The sequence below is a fragment of the Panthera tigris genome, chromosome B1 (assembly GCF_018350195.1).
Source record: "Panthera tigris isolate Pti1 chromosome B1, P.tigris_Pti1_mat1.1, whole genome shotgun sequence".
NCBI classification, from domain to species: Eukaryota; Metazoa; Chordata; class Mammalia; order Carnivora; family Felidae; genus Panthera; species Panthera tigris.
Window position 1 is genome coordinate 68,819,536 of NC_056663.1, and position 19,556 is coordinate 68,839,091.

At 39.0% G+C, this 19,556-nt stretch overlaps 1 protein-coding gene across 6 annotated transcripts in view; it reads right to left on the reverse strand.

The window, feature by feature from the left end:
* FNIP2 (folliculin interacting protein 2) overlaps nucleotides 1–19,556 on the reverse strand; it is a 131,235-nt gene that overhangs the window by 83,031 nt on the left and 28,648 nt on the right. For 2 of the 6 annotated variants that reach the window (XM_042983682.1, XM_042983681.1), the window contains exon 1: nucleotides 11,180–12,549. The exons of 3 other annotated variants lie outside the window; for them this stretch is intronic. In XM_042983682.1, coding sequence (XP_042839616.1) covers nucleotides 11,180–11,355 — 176 coding nt within the window. In that variant the 5' untranslated portion in view covers nucleotides 11,356–12,549. Of the gene's footprint in view, nucleotides 1–1,441; nucleotides 1,499–11,179; nucleotides 12,550–19,556 lie in introns of those variants that run through there. One more of the 6 variants, XM_042983683.1, reaches the window with a different exon arrangement.

Sequence of the window (19,556 nt, forward strand, 5' to 3'; positions counted from 1 at the left end):
ACATATATGTAGAATTTAAGAAACACAAATAAGCAAAGGAAAAAAGGAGAAAGACAAACGAAGAACAGACTTCTAACTATAGACAACAAACTGATGGTTACCAGAGGGGAGGTGGGTGGCAGGATGGATTGAATAGGCATTAAATAGCATACTTGTCATGATGAAAAATAAAAAGAGAGAGGACATTGGCATAGACCAGGTTGTAATAGTGGAGGTGGCAAGAAGTAGTCAGACTTGGGGTAGTATTTGAGGGTAGAGCCAGCTGGAATTGCTATGGATTGGATACAGTGTGTAAGGAAGGAAAAAAAAAAAAAAAGAGGAGTCATAACTACGACCATCAAGAGAGAGAAAGCTGCAGGTGGGACAAGTTGTTGGCTATACAAACCTGGAGGGCAGGGGAAAAGTCTGGGCTAGAGTTATAAATGTGGGAGCTGTTGGCAAACAGATGGTACTTCAAGCCAAAGGCTGAATGAGATCACTAAGGAAAGTGAGTGTGAGTAGAGAAGAGGTCCAGGACTAAGCCTTCAAGCACACCAACATTAATGGGTGGGGAGAAAAGGAGGACTCGGCAAATAAGATCAAGATGGAGCAACCAAGAAAGGGGAGAATGCTGGAGTTAAAAAGAAAGAAAAAAAAAAAGAAGCAAAAGAAAATGCTAAATGGGTTTTTAAATGGAAAAAAAAAAAAAGGATTTATAAAAAACTAATAAAATTGATTACCTAAAGGGCATGGGGAAGAATAATGAGGTGGGAAAAATATATTTCAAATATATATTTTTATTGTTGAACCAAGTGAATGAATTATCTCTGAAGGCATATAGAGAAAATGCTTTTAAAATGTTAAGGAAAAAAACCCTCACATTCATATGCTTTAAGAGGTGATTTAACCTATAAAAGGTGTTAGAGTTGGGGCGGGGGGGGGGGGGGGGTGTTCCTTACCTTTGATTCAGGTTTCCAAGTAGAGGCACAATCCTGATTAGTGTTAACATTCCTATCTGTCTTCACCCCTACATGCTCCTTCCCAGGGGAAGAAGAATGATTTCTGATTGATAAACTGTCCTTTATGCTTTGCTATCTATCTGTTTGCAGAGCACACACAAACTAATCTAACCTTCAACTACTCAACATCACGTTTTATAGGGGTGAACCCCTATTAGGTAAGGCCTATGTGTGTCTTCAGCTGCTTATGACAAGGTGGGTGAACAGGTCTAATTCTAAGGTTATTAGGTAACTCCTTGTTGTTACATATAGTAACCATTTCCAAATGTAGATATTTTGGTTTCTATCTACCTGACCAATTTCTATCTCCCAATTTTCAAATTCCATTGGGGAATGAAAATTTCCTACATGGAAAATTATCTGCCAAGAAGACTGTCAGAAATGTGAATAAGAATAGGTTTCTTTCTAAACTAGAAACCCAAACATCCACCAGCAGAACATACCTTAAGTTTTGAAGCCATCCATTTAAGAACATACTATGGAGTCATGAAAACTTGCTCCTGAAAACATTTTAATAACATGGGAAAAATATTATACTGAGTAAAAAAGCAGATTCTGTAACTTGATACCTGAATATGATTCAGTTAATACAGCTTATATTTATGTACCAATAAAAGACTATAAGAAAATAAAAGTATTAACAGTAGTAAAATTTGTGTGATAGCATTATGAGTAATTTGAATTTTCATTTTTATATTTGTTTGCATCTTCCAAATGTTCCATAATAAAATTGTATCATTTTGGTAATCAGAAAAAATATTTAAGAACTATCTTAAAATAAGTTTAGTAACTACAAAGAGAAAAAGATGGAGGAATTTAAAAAGAAAAAAGGACAGGGTGCCTGGGTGGCTCAGTCAGTTAACTGCCCAACTCTTGGTTTCAGCTCAGGTCATATCTCATGGTTTATGCATGGGGCTCTGTGTGATGGTGGGATGCCTGCCTGGGATTCTCTCTCTCCCTCTCTCTCTACTCCTCCCCTGCTCATGCTGTCTCTGTCTCTCTCAAAAATAAATAAACTTAAACAAAGAAAAAGAAAAAAGGCAAGTAGCTAGCTTGACATAAATGTGGTCCTGCTCTGAAAAATACAACTGTTAAAATATTTTAAAAATACTTCATATACCAGCTATTAACAAAAGGAATTTAAAATTAAAAACACCATACCATTAATATTAGCCCACTATCCCACAAAAGAAATACTTAGGTATAAGTTTAACAAAATATGTATAAGATCTATATGAGGAAAACTATAAAACTCTGATAAAGGGAATCAAAGAACCAAATAAATGGAGAGATATTACATGTTCATGGGTAGGAAGACTCAAGATGTCAGTTCTTCCCAATTTGATCTACAGATTCAATACAATCCCAATCAAATTTCCAGCAAATTATTTTGTGGATATAAACAAATTCATTCTAGAGCTTATTTGTGGAGGCAAAGAACCCAGAAGAGCCAACATAACACTGAAGGACAAGAGCAAAGTTGGAAGACTAAAAATACCCAACGTGAAGACTTACTACAAAATTACAGTAACCAATACAGGAGGGTACTGATAATAGAACAGACAAACAGATCAACAGAAAAGAACAGAGAACCCAAAAACAGATTCACACAAATATAGTCAACTGATCTTTGACAAAAAAATCATAGGCAACACAATGGAGAAATGACAGCCTTTCAGCAAATGGTGCTGGAACAAATGGACATCCACACGCAGAACAATGAGTCTTGACACAGATCTTAAATCCTTCACAAAAACTTAACTCAAAATGAATCACAGACCCAAATGTAAAATGCAAAACTCTAACATTCCTAGAAGATAACATAGGAGAAAAATCTAGATGACCTTGGACATGGTGATGACAACCAAAGCACATGTAATGAAAGAAACAATTGATAACCTGGACTTTATTATTTTTTTTAATGTTTACTTACTTACTTTGAGAAAGAAGGCTCACACATGAGCAAGAGTAGGGGAGGTAGGAGGGGGCAGGGCAAGAGAGAGAATCCCAAGCAGGCTCCATGCTCAGCATGGAGCCAGATGCAGGGCTTAATTTTACAAGCATGAGAGCCTGATGCCAAATACCACAGATACCTGAGCCAAAATCAAGAGCTGGAAGCTTAACCAACTGAGCCACCCAGGTGCCCCAATAACCTATACTTTATTAAAATTAAAAACGTCTCCCCTGCCTAAAAAACTACTAACAAAAAAAATTAAATTAAAAACTTCTCAACTATGAAAGACAGTAACAAGAAAATGAGAAGACAAGCCACAGACTGGGAGAAAATATTTGCAAAAAAACATATTTGATAGAGGTCTGTCATCCAAAATATACAAAGAACTCCTAAAACCCGACAATAAGAAAATGAACAGCCCAATTAAAAAATGGGCAAAGACCTGAATAGACACCCCCCAAAATAGGATATAGAGATGGTAGATAAACATATCAATGATGCTCTACGTCATACGTCATTAGAGAAACACAAATTAAGACAACAGTGAGATACCACTACACTGCTATTAGAATGGCCAGAATGCTGGCAAAACCAAATACTGACAAGGATGTGGATTAACATGAACTGTCATTCTCTGTTGGTGGGAATGCAAAATGGTATAACCACTTTGGAAGTTTGGCCGTTTCTTAAAAAAAAAAAAAAACAAAAAAAACTCGTACCTTATGATCCAGCAATCATACTCCTTGATATTCACCCAAAGGAGTAAAACTTATGTCTATACAAAAACGCACACAGAGATGTTTACAGTAGCTTTATTCCTAATTGCCAAAACTTGGAAACAACCGAGATGTCCTTCAGTAGGTGAATGGATAGATAAACTGTGCTACATCCAGACAACAGATAACTATTCAGTGGTAAAGGGAAATGAGCTATCAAGCCAAGAAAATACATGGAGGAAGCTTTAATGCATATTACTAAGTGAAAGAAGACAATCTAAAAAGACTACATATGGGGCGCCTGGGTAGCTCAGTCAGTTAAGTAACCGAATCTTAATTTCGGCTCAGGTCATGACCTCACAGTCCATGAGATCAAGCCCCATGTCAGGCTCCACGCTAACATGGAGCCTGCTTGGGATTCTCTTTCCCTCTTTCTCTCTGTCCTCCCCTACTCGCCTGCTCTCGCTCTCTCTCTCTCTCTCTCTCCTCTTCTCTCAAAATAAATAAATTTTTTAAAAACTTAAAAGTAAAAAATAAAAATAAATAAAAATAAAAATAAAATAAAATAAAATAAAATAAAATAAAAAGGCTACCTACTGCATGATTCCAACCAAATGATATTCTAGAAAAGCAACACTATAGAGAGAGTAAAAAGATAAGTGGTTGCCAGGGGTTAGGGAAAGATGAATAGGCAGATCACAGAGGATTTTTAGGGCAGTGAAACTGATCTGTATGATACTATAATGATGGGTACATTTCATTATACATTTGTCAAAACCCATAGGATGCACACCACCACAAGTGAACCTTAATAAACCATAGTAAACTATGGCCTGGAATGATAATGATGTGTCAGTGCAGGTTCATCAACTGCAACAAACATACTACTCTGATACAAGATATTGATAGTAGGGGAGACTGTGCACGTGAGGGGGGGCAGAAAGAACAGAGGAACTCTCTGTACCTTCTGCCAATTTTGATGTGAACCTAAAGTTGCTCTAAAAAATAAAGTCTATTTAAAAGGAAAAAAAAAACTTCTTAAATTGTCAAGGGAACTTTTAAAATACAGGAACTTTCAGTAATGAGCACTAGTTTTACAGTTTTGTGATAGGATTATTCTCTGAAGAGCATTTTGGTGTGTTATAGTCAGCTAGAGAATTCCCTGTGAAGATAAAAACCAAGGACATATTATTTGAGCTTTGGATATGGCCATCAAAAGTCTCTGCCCCTGTTCAGCTGAGTTACAAGCTGTCTCCCCTCAGCCTGTCCACTCAGCTGGAAAGGAGAAGGTCAGTCCTACATTCTCTGCTCTATAGAATGAGCCCAATCCTTTCATGTGGTCTTGTTCTTCCTGACAGAGGAACGAGTTCTCATAATAGCTCACATTAAGGTATCACCGACTGCCATGAGAGAACAATGCTTAAACACAAAGAAATGAGGTTCTGATCATAGGAACTGCTGTTATCAAGCAAGGGCCAATGGGGGAGAGATTAGGCAGCAGACAACCCCCACCTGCCTCTCATATCACGATGTGCAGGGGCTAGCCCTATCTACCAGTCCACCTTGGGTCCGTTCACATTCCCTTGAAGGACAATTCACTTTCTGAATCCAAATGATTTTTGCCCCTTGGCAACATTTTTCTTTTTAGAGTGCACGGCACACATGGTCTTGCCTTAGGATCTCTGTCCTTACTAGTTCCTCTGTTGAGAATACACTTCCTCAAATATCCGTACGGCTTGCTCCCTCACAGGGCAAAGATGACCACTGAGACAGTTTTGGCTCCACTGATTACCCAAGGTCTTCACATTTCTCTAACAGTTTTGTTACCCATCAGTCACTGACAGATACTCAGAATGTTAGGACTGGAAGGGACCTCAGACACCACCCATCTGATGACTTGACACATCATTAGAATCACCCCAGAAACTCTTTCAATTGTTTTGTTTGTTTTTAGTCAATAAAGCCTCACAGGCTCCACTTCTAGAAATTTGCTCAAGTGGATCTGAAACGAACCTCATGAAGCTACATTTTTTAAAAAAAACAGTTCACATATTTGATGATCACTGACCTAATCTACCACTTCTATTATTTTTTTGTAGAAGAGAAAATAGAAACACAGATCATGAGATCGGGATAGAGAAGATCCCCAGAGCAAAGATGCTTCCACTGTATCTGGTACTATGGTCTAGGTTCTCACATGTTCTAGGTTCTCTCATGACATGAGTCAGATTTTTAACTTAATTTTATGTTTAAATGTTTAACAGACTGAACAGATGAGAGGGGGGGGGCGTGGGGGAAGGGGGAAGAGAGGATTTGCGGCAGGCTCTGCACTGACAACAGCGAGACCTACATGGGGCTCGAACTCATGAACCGTGAGATCATGACCTGAGCCAAAGTCAGACACTTAACCGACTGAGCCAGGTGCCACTAGAATCAGAGTTTTTAAAAATCAGTAAGTGAAACAACTAGCTTAGTGTTACTAAACTGTTTGTTTTTTGCCTTTGGGCAGGGTGAGGCGTGCAAGTGAAAGGAAAGGGCAAATCAAGAAAAAAAAGAGGGGGCGCCTGGGTGGTCAACAGGTTAAGCTCTGACTTCAGTTCAGGTCATGATCTCACAGCTCCTGGGTTTGAGCCCTGCATTGGGCTCTGTGCTGACAGCTCAGAGCCTGGAGCCTGCTTCAGATTCCGGGTCTCTGTCTCTCTCTGCCCCTCCCTCCCTCACACTCTGTCTCTCAAAAATAAACATTGAAAAAAAACTTTAAGAAAAAAAAGATAGCATTTTAATTCACATCTGTTCTATAAAGACCTGAGAGTATTTTTTTTAACCTTTCTAAACTAATAAGAGAAGGATTAAACCCTTCAAGATAAACCTCTAATGGATGGATATACACCTGATACCCAACAATCCATATAAATTTGGGATCCCACAGAAGGGGAAGAGAATTGCCAGGGATCTTGGTGTTTCTAGAGCCCAAAGGCTAGATTCTCTTTCTTTGGTGAATTTTGATGGGGAGTTTCATTATAATCTTAGATGGGTCACAGATTACTGTTCTCACCAATTCCCACCAGGGCTTGCTGCATCATTATTCAGCAGTTATTCAGCTTTTGTTACTATAACAATAAAAGGGTAAGGCTAAGCCACAGCCTGACTCACAACAGGAGTCCTAACAGAAGAACCAGGAATCATGGACCCGTGTAGCCGAGTATTCCAGTTCACTGTACAGCTGAGCAGGAACTTGAGGGATAAAGGCTTCAGAAGCTGCCCAATGACTTGGGCTGCAGACCCCAGAGTTGGAGTATCCTTGTCCTCTGTCTGAAACACAGTCTTCTGGACATAACTAGTTATGGTAACTAACACTTATCAGAATAAGACCCAGACAAAAGTTTATGTCAGTCGTCAGTCTACATGAAGCAAGTTCACACTCCCTTCAAAACCCCTCTATACCAAGGCTGCTCTGATTCATTCTCAAGAGGAGGCGTGGCCTCTAGAGGGTCAAGTTGAATGTTTTTAAACCTAAATTAGACGGGACTTTGCAGCAACATTAAGTTACCACTGCATGCTTTCATTCATTCACATATTCTCAAATTATATCTCTAAATCCCAACCATCAACCAGTGGAAATAAACTCTTAGCTAGTCAAAGAAAATTCTTCATGGCACATAAAATCAGTGAAAAGGGAAGGAATGCAGAAAGGGCAGAAGAACTTGTGACAGCAATACTCAACGCATCTGAAAGAGTCACACCCAGCAATTTCAACCTCTCGGTGAAGCTTGTCACAAAGCACAAGACCATCAGCTGACTAGGGTTTGTTTTTTTTTTTCCTCTACCCACTTCATTCAACCTGTTGGACAGCTACATTTTCTACATAGTATCAAAGCAGAAGAGTTTTCACAGCTAAGTGAAGAAGACAATGAAAAACACTCTCCCTAACCCTGCAACCTGCATTAGTCCTTTTTGCTAAAATCTTCAGAACAGAATTCTTTGGTCTGTTGCCTTAGCATATCTCTCTAAATCTGCGACTATTTTTATATTTCCTTGTCAGTAGTCCTAACTGCTATAAATAAAGACTGGTAGTAAAATCATGGTCAGCCTATCTCTGTGAAGCAGTTAACTAGGGGAAAGAAAATAAACCCTGGTTTCTATACTTCTTTTCTTGTTGAGTAACTACCACAAGCAACCTAAGCCTCCTTCTTTTTTGTAATGAATTCGTTCATCCAGATCGTAGACAAGTCTAATACATACACTCATTAATTCTTTGGCCCTATCTATCCTGGTGATTCTAAAGCAGTACAGAGAGTCTCTGCTGAATCCAAACTCCAAGATATGAAACTTAAAGCACAATTGATTCTGAAGTGCTCTGTTTCAGTTCCTCTTTGGTGTGGGTAGGGTATACTTTTTAAGAAAATGTTATGTCAAATTCTCTCCTGCTATCAGAGAAACAATAATTCACTGATAAGCTTGGCAAATACTCCCGGATTTCTCACAAAAACAGCCTTCTGGACTTATCTAATTTGCTACTAAAGTTTGCAAAATCAAGTTATTAGCAGCTTTGTTGTGGTTGATATTTTAAGAAAAAAGAAGGAAGTGATTATTGAAGACTGCACCCTATGTCCAGCCTCATAACAGTTACTAGACGTGAAGTTTTAGAGAGGATTTTTTTTTTACTGACAAACCACTTAAAATGTTTCATCAAACTCTGTAGGTTTTTGCTGATTCTGTGAAATAAATGAACCTCCAATATCTTTCGTTCTAGAGATTAAGGAGAATGGAAGCGAAGATACGGAGGATACACTTCCACCCTGAAAAGTCTGATTCCACATGGACCATAATTAGAAAGAAAAGCAGGGGCACCTGGGTGGCTCAGTCAGTAAAGCCTCCGACTTCGGCTCAGGTCATGATCTCGGCTCAGGTCATGATCTCGCAGTTCATCAGTTCCAGCCCCACGCTGGGCTCTGTGCTGACAGCTCAGAGCCTGGAGCCCGCTTCAGATTCTGTGTCTCCCTCTCTCTCTGCCCCTCCCCAGCGCTCACTCGCACACTCTCTCTCTCTCTCTCTCAAAAATAAACAAACGTTAAAAAGAAAAAAAAAATTTAAAGAAAGAAAAACGTTTCCTTCTGCACCGAACTGTGGCAGTTTTACACTGTGGCCACTGTTAGGTATCTAACATGACTCCTCTACATGTGTGGACTCTTTCTCTTCACCTTTGAGTAACTGGAAAATCATGAGGAAAGATGGGGGGGGGGGGGAACCTACTTATCAGTGCACTCAGCTAAGACCACCTAAAATTATTGATTTAAGATACCCAAGAGCAAAGAGGGAGTTGGAAGTCATACTTAACTGACTGCCACCTGACTTGGACAAACAGATAACTCGTGAGCACTCTCGAGCCAGATCCCTACAGTGCAAGCTCCTGTCAATAATTCACTCTACCCTTGAGACTGGCTCAAGTCCTAGAGAAATACAGGAAACCAAGCACAATGCTGCAAATAACGATCACGTTTTAAAGATGGTAGGAAGGGGGAGACAAAGTAGATGAGGTCTACCAAGACAACTGGTCTGACTAGAGATGAATTCCAATTAATTGACAAGTATACGTCATCACTGCGCAAAATTCTAAACAAGAGGCAAAAAAAGTCTCAGCACCAAAGAAGTAACTCTAAAGGAAGTTAAAATAAGAAAAGGCAATAACGGATATGAAAAATTTTTGTTAATGTGTTGTTTAAATAAAAATGATTAAAATTCACTGAAGAATATTAAGTTCACTGAAACTGAGAAGCAGAAGCTCATACCAAAATGTTTTGAAGTTTTTAAAAAAACTTTATGTGGCCCTGCATATTATTTTCTTATCCCCCTCACCCCTAATATGTATTTGGGGAATCTAGAATCATATGAATAAATATAGGGAATACAAAAGGTCCTGATGCTACATCTTAGAATTTCAGAGAAGGAAAGGATTTTTTAAAATAATCTAAACCAACTTCATAGCTTAGAGTTGAAAAGTGAGACACAGAAAAGCCAGGAGACTCTCACATGGTTAAACGCTCTTCCTGGGCTGCAGAGGTGGGGATCAGGATCAGGATCAGAATCAGGATCCAGATCAACTGAGTGCCAATCCATTACTCTTTTGTATCACTCAGCTGTTCTATCTTGATAAGAAACAGATAAAAACAGGGGTGCCGGGTGGCTCGGTCAGTGGAGCATCCGACTTGGGCTCAGGTCATGATCTCACAGTTCATGGGTTCAAGCCCCGCGTCGGGCTCTGTGCTGATCAGAGCCTAGAGCCTGCTTTGGATTCTGTCTCTTTCTCTCTCTCCCCCTCTCCTGCTTATGCTCTGTCTCATTCTGTCTCCCAAAAATAAATAAATTGTAAAAAAAAAAAAAAATTAACTAAAAAAAGGTACAAAAGTGAAATTCTTATCTGAACGCTCAAATGTATTTTTCTAATGTACCACATCATTCATTACTGCTCCCTCTATAAATATCTCCCTTTAATTGAGTGAATAGCATGTGACCCAGCCCCTATAAAATGATTTCCACACTTCTCCCTAACTCTCCAATTTACTGGGTTTATACTGGAGTAGATTATATACCATTTTATTAAGTTTCTACTAAAGAAAGACAATGATTTTTATATGACAGAAAGTATATCCTGATTATTTTCAACCAACCAAGAACCATATTGATGGAAAAAGTTTATAAAACATAATTTTAAGAAAACTTCTTATAAGGAAAAAAATATGTAAGTGAATTTAGAAACTTACTTTTACACTAATCATGAGAATCAGAGCTTAACTTTTAACTTTGACTCTCTTTAGTAGTTATCTACATCAGATTCTCACTGCATTTTTCCTTTTGGTTGATATGCAATAAAATTCTTTATAAATATGTTTCAATTAAGAGCTATTACTAATTAAATTAATAAATTCTCCCAAAATGGATGACATAATGAACCTAAAAGAATACAGCAAGTATAAATGTTACTCTCTTTAAGTAAGCTCCACTCTTAAAATTAGTTCCGGCATAACTCCAGTCCTTCTCATGAAAATAATTTGCCAGAAGAAGCTGGGCTCTTTCCCACCATCCTGCCTCCACCTACCATTCAGACTAAGAGATAACTTCCAGTCCTGTGCCCCATCTACCAACTGTGGTGGACCCTCAGGACCGCAACTCGTTTTCCTGATGACCTCTGTGAATAGTATTGTTCAAACTTCAACACAGGACAAGGATGTAACCATTTCTTGCGAGCTGGCTCCAGGATAAGTAAGGAAAAGTTAAGAAAGCAGATGGGTAGTAGAATTGAAACAGTCAAAAAAATAATAAGAACCATGCCTGCACCTTTTTTGTACCGGAAAGGACTTGTTTCCGCACACCCATCAATGGCCCCACGTCCTACTAAAACAAAGTATTCTTAACAAACAAGTTTTGGATCAACAGAATTTCATCCCGCTTGGTACGCAGTGAATTAAATAAACATTTCTCTGAGATTTTAAAACAGAACTGAAGTTTCAAACCTGTTGCTGAGTTCCAAGCGATCAGTGCCCCTTCCTACCCTGGCACGTTTTCGAGTCTTTGTGCATAAAAGCGTCTTGTAAGTCCTCGCAGCACCAGAACCAGCACCACACACACATCTGGCTGAATCCTGCCGGGCCCCTGGCCGGTTTGCTGTCTTCGTAGTGCCGCCACACATGTCCTGAGTGTATGAACTTTCTTCCGGTTTATCCTGACTATCAACATGGACGTGGACACAAATGCTGAAGATCCTTTGCTGTTTGAGGGATACTCCACACTGACCAGCCGTCCTAAGTAATCCCTGTACTCCCTATACAGTAGGTGAGGCAAGCTACTTGGCAGCAGCCTACTAATTTCCTCTTTCAAAAGTTTAAAAAAAAGGAACATTCATTTGTTACGTAAATTAGCCTGCCAAAGTATTAGGAAGTCAGATGTATCCAATGCTATAAAATATGCTCTCAGCAGGACCATTAAAACAGGCAAGTCCAAATCCCACTTCCTACTTTTGTTCCTAAGCTTGTACTCTGGGTCAGCAAAAGACAAAACACTCAACAGGTTGAGCAGCTTGGGCTGACTCACTCCATCTGTGCTCCCCTGTTGGAGATTATGTAGTAGTCAATTAATTGGTCACAAGACCCATTCATATGGCTCTGGGCAAATGCAGTGACTTGCCTTCAGCTGCAAGGTTGTTCTGACTTTGGCCACACCACCCTCTTAATGGCTCTCATGTGAGCAAGCGTCAGCTGACAGGTCTTACTCTGCAACCTTGCAAAACTCTACCCATAGCAAGTGAGGGAGATGGTTACGCACAACAAAGGTAGGGCTTGATGTACAGGAGGTGATGTGGGGGAGGGAGAGTAGGGACACATCCTTTCTTTAATACCAAATATACAGATGTGTGTGTATATGAAAAATTACAGAAACACACACATATGTAAGAAAAGTAATAAGTGAGAAGCCATAAATCCTCACAACTCTTGCACTGAATTCCTAATTCCTGGGTATATTCAAGCCAAGAAAGCCCTGAAATACCAGAACACAAGGACAAAAGTAGTTCAGTTTTGACTTCTGACACTAACATACTTCATTTGTAAAATGAAATAATGCTATGGAGTTAATATAATTTTTCCATAGTACTGTGAGTTCATGGAAAAAATAATTTTTCTTTTAGAAGAAATAAAAAGCACTGGTCCCCAAAACACAGGTCAGATCTTGAAAACTATAAGGGATTGTCTCAACTCCTTTTCCTCTTTCTTATCCTCGAAATTAGGCTGAAGAAAATATTAATAGATCCCTAAAATCTGATGAACCTTTGGCAGGTCTTCAGTTTCAGGAGGTTTTATTTTATTTTATTTTTTAAGTTTGCTTATTTACTTTGAGAGAGAAAGCACACAAAGAGGAGGGGCAGAAAGAGAAAGAATCTCAAGCAGGCCCTGCACTGTCAGCGCAGAGCTGGATGTAAGGCTCGAACTCACGAACCATAAGATCGTGACCTGAGCTGAAATCAAGAGTCATATGCTTAAACAACTGAGCCACCGGGGTGCCCCAAGTTTCAGGAGGTTTTAAATGTATCTTTATACATGGCAGCCAAATATTTCACTCCATAAGCGTGAGAAAAATCTAATGATATCGTGGTAGAGGCCACAATTACCTTATGACATTATTATATATGTGACCCTAAAGTTCCTTTATAACAAACCCAAAAAAGATCTTAAATACATCCTCCCTTTAGAAGTAAAGATTGCAACACACCTACAACAATGACTAGACTTCTCTGCACGTGATAAATTGATAGTGCCAAGGTAAAACCAGATTAGGAGAGAATGAATCCATTTTTCCAGTAACGGGAACACATTTTGACCTTAAAGCTTAACTGTGTGGCCACCATGTGATCATGGGTTCTTCTTTTTTCCCCTGAACTGTCTTTAAAATCACTTTCTCTTTTTAAACAGAGAATCAGAAGCCCACTTATGCAAGCACTGTAACCCTTCCATTTTAGGCACCAGGCAGCTGGATGAGCAAAGGCTGAAAGGAAGGTTATCATTTCCACTTCCCAAGTGGCCCAAGTGAGGCCCCGAATCAATGTCTCCAACACCAAGGGTCCACCTCCTCTAAAATCACAGGAGAAATGAAAGTATAGTTTGCCAAAAAGAAAACCACAGGCCTCACATGGTGTTACTCCAGCCAGACCAAGTCATCAAACCAGAGCTTCATAACTAAGTTAACTGCAGGTTCAACCTCCCCCAGAAATGTCTTCACCTGCCAATCAGAAATTTTCAGATAAGCACCAATGAGGAAATCTATCAGCTGGGTCCCTCCATTCCCTTCCTACAAAGGAAGACGAGACCCCTGCCCTTTCCTTTCTTTCTTTCTTTTTTTTGCACATACCTTTATTGCTCCACTTTCCTTCCCATAAAAACTTTCCATTTTGTACAACTCCTCAGAACACCCCTCTGTTTTCTAGATGGGATATTGCCGGATTCATGAATCATTTGATAAAGCCAATTAGATCTTCACATTTACTCGGATGAATTTTATTTTTTAACACGTTCAATGTTGAAGGGGTAGGATCTTTAAAAATGCCAAAATAACTGAATTTTCTAAAATATGTAGAAGAAATGCTGGGGGAACATACCCCATTTTTTACATGTAAAACTGAATTTAAGTTTTAAAACTAAAATCTCTAAAAGATGTTTATCTAGGACCTGATGAAAGGACATGAAACCCTTTTTTTAAACATGTATTCTGAACAAATATTTAACCTCATAGCTAGCCACAAAGCTGTCCAATCATTCTGATATTTTACATTTTCCAAAGCCTTAAATTCTCTTACAAAATACAAATTCTATCCCTTATCTCGATGATGCAAACATTTTCAACGATCAGAATAATAAGAGATGAACATGATAATATAATTACGAAGGATAATTGGATGAAATAAGGATCAAAGTGCATTGGGAAAGAATTCCCTTAAATAGAAGCTAAACCACACGGCTCAAGAAACTCTAACTAAACCCCTTCTTCTTCATGTTCCTTCCATTCAGCCAGCCGCCTTAAACCAAACACTATACACCAGTCACTGTTCCTCCCTAACTTCAGTCAGCATACCCTTGATCCAACACTTCCTTGTCTGAGTGGGGCTCAAACTCGGATGCTTTTAAACGGATTGCTGGGCCCACCCCGCAGGGTTTCTGATTCAGCAGTTCTGAGGTGGAGCCTGAGAATGTACATTTCTAACAAGTTCCTAGGAGGCTGTTGCTGCCTGCCTGGGAACCACACATTTGAGAAACACTTTCTTGGTAAAAATTTCATCTGCCTTATGATGACTTCTAGGCTGGAAGATCTTTTTCTCCCTTGAATTACCCTACAATTTTTTTAAACCACACCTTTAACCCTTAACATGTAACTGCCTGGCAACAGAGCGGTGTACATATCTCATGAGCCTAACTAGATCATAAATATTTTGAGTATAAAAAATCTGGGTCTTGGCATTCATCTTTGCACGTCATATAGGTCTTATACTTGGTAGATACTCAACAGATCACTTTTTGATAGGTTCAATACCACTGAATATTTACATTAACACTTTGATATGAATCTGCCTGCAACAAGCAGTGTCAGTGCTCCTTTAACAGTCTGATGCACATTTTCTGACCAAGAGGGTGCTTGTGATTAAACACACAAACTCAACACACACTCTTCCATTTATTACGGCAGAAGTTCCTTTAGAAGCTTTAATATTCCATATTCACTCCAATCAGACTCATGTGGTATCTTAACAAAAAGAACTTCAAAACTTTTAAAAAGTGAAAAAGCCATTTTCTCCGTCCCTCCCCTTAATAATCCTTAATTCCACAGTTCAAAATCTGATAAAACATAATACAGATGTACATCAAAGCCACAACCATTGTACTTAAAAGAGATGCCTCTATAAGACTCCAAATTTCCTTATATTTAAATGGGAGTTTTAAAACTTCTTCAGTAAATGGAAAAACAAGTAATAATTGTATCATCACAACCATTCTTCTGAGACATTAGGAAACTGCTTAAAAGCATACAGTTGAACAAAAATCAAAATGGCTGCTCTAATGCTTCAGCAAAGCTCGATTTTTACAATAACCTTTCCCTTCTCTTCCGCAAACCTCCCCTCCGCCCTTCTTACCCTTTTGTTTCAGAAACCCAGTACCACCCTAAAGACATGACAAAGAAGGCTAGGAGCTTGTACGGTTCCTCCCAAAACCAGTTAGATCCTGTATTTCCCTATAAAACCCCCCCAACCCCCTCCTATAGGAGGGCTTGCAGTTTTTGAAGGCCAGTCTCCTTTGCCTCCTTTGCCTGTCAAAGCAAGAAAGCTATCATTCCTCTTTCTCCCAAACTCTGTCTACATTTTGGCTCCAAAGCACAGAGGTCAGTTTTTGACAATAATCAGAGCAGCTCACACAGTAGCTAAGAGAAAGGTATCTTTAGATCTTCAGTGCCCCAAATTCTGTTCTGTACCTCAGTCTGATCTTTCTTTTTTTCTCAATCTTCTCTTTCCCAAAATGGAATCATACTCTAATATAGGTACCCATACTGTTATTCATTAGCGCCTGGATATCCTGCTCTTAAATACTAAGTAATATACATACAAAATTTACTACCTATTTGTAATGCTACCCATGGTAAAGTTCTCTATTTCCTTCACAAGGTTCAGCCATGTTTCCACATTTAGAAAAGTATCTGCAGTCACTGCCTGGACTCCCACACTCCACCTGCAGTTCAATACATTGACTGGAACTGCTGCTGACACCACAGATACTGTCATAATTCACATGAACTTGATCAGATGTTAGAGGGAGGATGAGGGAAGTGTGGAAGTACTCTGAGGTCATGTGATATGTGTAAGGAAGGAAGACTACTGGTTCAATTTTTTTTTTTTTTTTTTTTTTAAGTAAACTCAATCCCTCAGTGTGGGGCTCGGACTCACGGCCCCGAGATCAAGAGTCACATGCTCTACCGATGGAGCCAGCCAGGCACCCCTAGTTCCACTTTTTAACCTATATGTGTATTGCTTCCATTCTCACAGCCAGTACTAAGTGGTCCTAGAGAATAGTGCTAAGTTTATAAGTCAAGAAATGGCATTAAGTATCACTCAGATCATACAAGGCAAATATCTGGCACTGGTACTGAAAACACTAGTCCAAATCTCTTTTGCCATTAGCCAAAATCGCTAATCAACCAGAACACTGTTTCCTGTTGTCCCCAGACTCCTCTGCAAATCCTTCCAATGCAATGTTCTGGAAACCCACTGCAACTCTAAAGATTTGGCATCTGAGGAAAAATCCATTCCCATGCCTGATTTAGAGTTGGGACAATTAAAGTCAGGAATGTTTCAAGCATTTCTGCATTCCCTTGACTTCACACTCTTCAGGTGATAAAAGCAGTGATCACTGTATGTAATGAAAAATTAACTCAAAAGCCACAATTGAGAGAGATGGGTTTAAAGAGAGTAAAAATGAAGGCCTAACATAGGCCCCAAAAAGTCCAGTCTAATTATTATCTATAATTCTTTCTATAAAAAAATCTTTCTTTGCCTATTCACATTACCTTAATGAGAAAAAAGGAACAACAAACAAAGGGGAAGGTGTGGGGTTCCTGATCCAGAGCCACTACAACTAACCATCCTTTTCTTGGGGTAATTCCCTCTCTTCCATGAAACCTTTTCCATATCCACGAACAACGGATCACAAGCCTTTTTACCAGTAGCTTTCAAAGCACAATCCCCAGAAGGAAGCACAAAAAGGTTACGAGATGCTGGCAAACTACTGGGTTTCTTATCTGGGTGCTGGTGCTGTGAATTTATAGCAAGAATATACATATACAAGAATATGTACACTTTTCTGTCTGTATCTTATAGTTCAATTTGAAGTTTATTATTATTATTATTTTTTTTTTTTTTTTTTAAAGAAAAAGCACTCACGCTAGGCCAGCACAAATGGATAAGGTAAGGGGATGAGGAACCTTTCTTGAAGCAGTGTGCTTTTAGAGAATGGGCTTTAGAAACAGATCCAGGATCAACACCTAGTTGGTCAATATTTGGCTGTTTCACATATGTGTGATCATGAACAGCTCACAATACCAGTGGCCCATCCTCACAAGACTAGTTTAGTGTGCAATCAGAAAAGAACACACCTGCCATAATGCCATGTAAACTTAACTGACAAGCTCAGCACTCAGGAAATTTGGCAAAATGTACAAACTGGGTCACACAAGGTACATAATAACCAGCTAGGTTTATTACATGCTTATTAACAATGCCAGGCATTGTTCTAACAGTGTTTCAATTTGATCACAGGAAGTTGGTGGCTCTACTATCTTCTTTTAACAGAGAGAATGGAGCACAGAAAGGTTAAGGAACTGGTCCAAAGTATGTAGCTTGCCAGAGGCAGAGCCAGAGCCAGGATGTGAAGTCCAGGCATCCCTGCTAACGAGTGAGCCACACCACTCATCCTCACAGTATTCTGCTGGGAGGTGCACATCTACACCTGACCCTCTGAGGACTGATTTAGGAAGAGGGTATGGAGGAGGCAGTTGGGTATCACTGACTGATAAATTAAGTCAAATTCTTTCTCCTACATCTTGAACCTCATGCCACTTACGATGTTTAGATTCTCACGAATTCAGTCCTCTGTGAGGACAAGGCCCCAGTCATGTGCACTGTGGGTGACTAAGTCTCTTGTCAGACACCTTGCCATGAACCCTGCCCTGCTCTCTGGTAAACAATCCCTGTACAGGAGCCAAGCACACCAGCCATCCCACAGGATGCCTGCTCTGCCCTCCTCTCTTGACCCTGCCCAGTTCAGCCCTTCGGCTGAGGGGCAGACTCCAAAGCAGAGGGATTTTTTAAGCCTGACAAAGTTAGCTCAAGTGTACAATAAAATCAATCCATATTACTTCTCTGACTTAAAAAGAGGAGCTACCTGGGAGACAATTTAGCATTCAGCTTTAGATAAAAGTTACATGAAAATTCAGGATGATCTTGCAGTACCTAATTATAATGCAGATTATTTCCCACTCCCATATACCCATATTTTGAGGAACAAAGCATCTGTCACCCAGCAGAGAAAAGGGTCTCAGCAAATGAAAGAGTGAGTAAGTGGCATGTCTTCAAGAAATCTGTGAAGCACAGAAAAATTCTTACATTACAAAGTTAAATAAAAAGAACAAGATACAAAATTGTATATGTACTTCTGATAACAAGAGTGCTTTTAAAAACCCAAACCTAAAAAAAAAAAGAACCAGAAAGAAATATCAGAATGTCTTTGAATAGCAAGACTAAGAATGTTTCTCCTTTTATTTTTCTCTACTTTCCATTTGTAGGGTATGTATTATTTACAAACAATGGGTGAAGCTACTTTACTTTTTAAATTCTTCCTGCCAAACCAGTAATGATCATTTGATTTCTTTATAACAATTCTGCAGGCTTTATTGTAAGGAAATTGTCAGAGTCAAAACATTTTTAGACAGCTGAAAGGAAAAGCAAAGCATTCACCCTGTAAGAGTGCAATTCTACTCAACACAATTTGTCCTTCAACGTAATTGCTATCATTAAGATTCATATAAGCTAGCAAAAAAAAAAAAAAAAAAAAAAGTATATAGCATATACTCTTTTTCAATATCTAACTAAAAACAAAACTCCCAATTTCCCTTTATTTGGAGACTTAGTTTAGTACTTAGCAGCAATACAATATACATAACAATGACAGGATTTTTAAGCTACACATATTATACTTTTTTTTTTTTGGAAAAAGTGCTATTCAAAAGGCTATCTAACCAAGTACCAGCATGCTGACAACATAAATAAGGAAAAGAAAGATGAGACTCCTGGAGATTCCCAACCTAATAAATGAAACAGTGGTTCTGAGATGAGAGTTACAATAAAACTGTGGCTATACTGATTTCATTTCTAAACTATCACATGGGGAAAAAAAAAAAAAAAGGCACCAGGCCTGCTAATTCAAGGTTGTAAGGCTCTGCTGTGTAACTCTCCACCCACCAGAAGGGGCTTACTTGCCTTTTTGTCTCAGTAAAATGACTCACCCTTTTTGGAATCAGCTAGTTAACCAGCAATTTAGATAAAAACCTTAATCACTTTTTTTTTAAGGGTCGATATCAGACTTCAATCTATAATCTCTTTTCCTTATGCATGATTTTTACAACTCATGCCATGTTTCACTGAAATTAATAACCACACAATTACTTTTAAGACTTCCTAAAGTTAGAAACCTTAGCAAGAAAATATTACACAACTTTTAAAGTTTAACTCTGATGTCAAGCTGGGCTGTCACTAGCATTTTGACCTTAGCATAAGTATCAGCAGTCCAGATCTGCTCAAGAAGT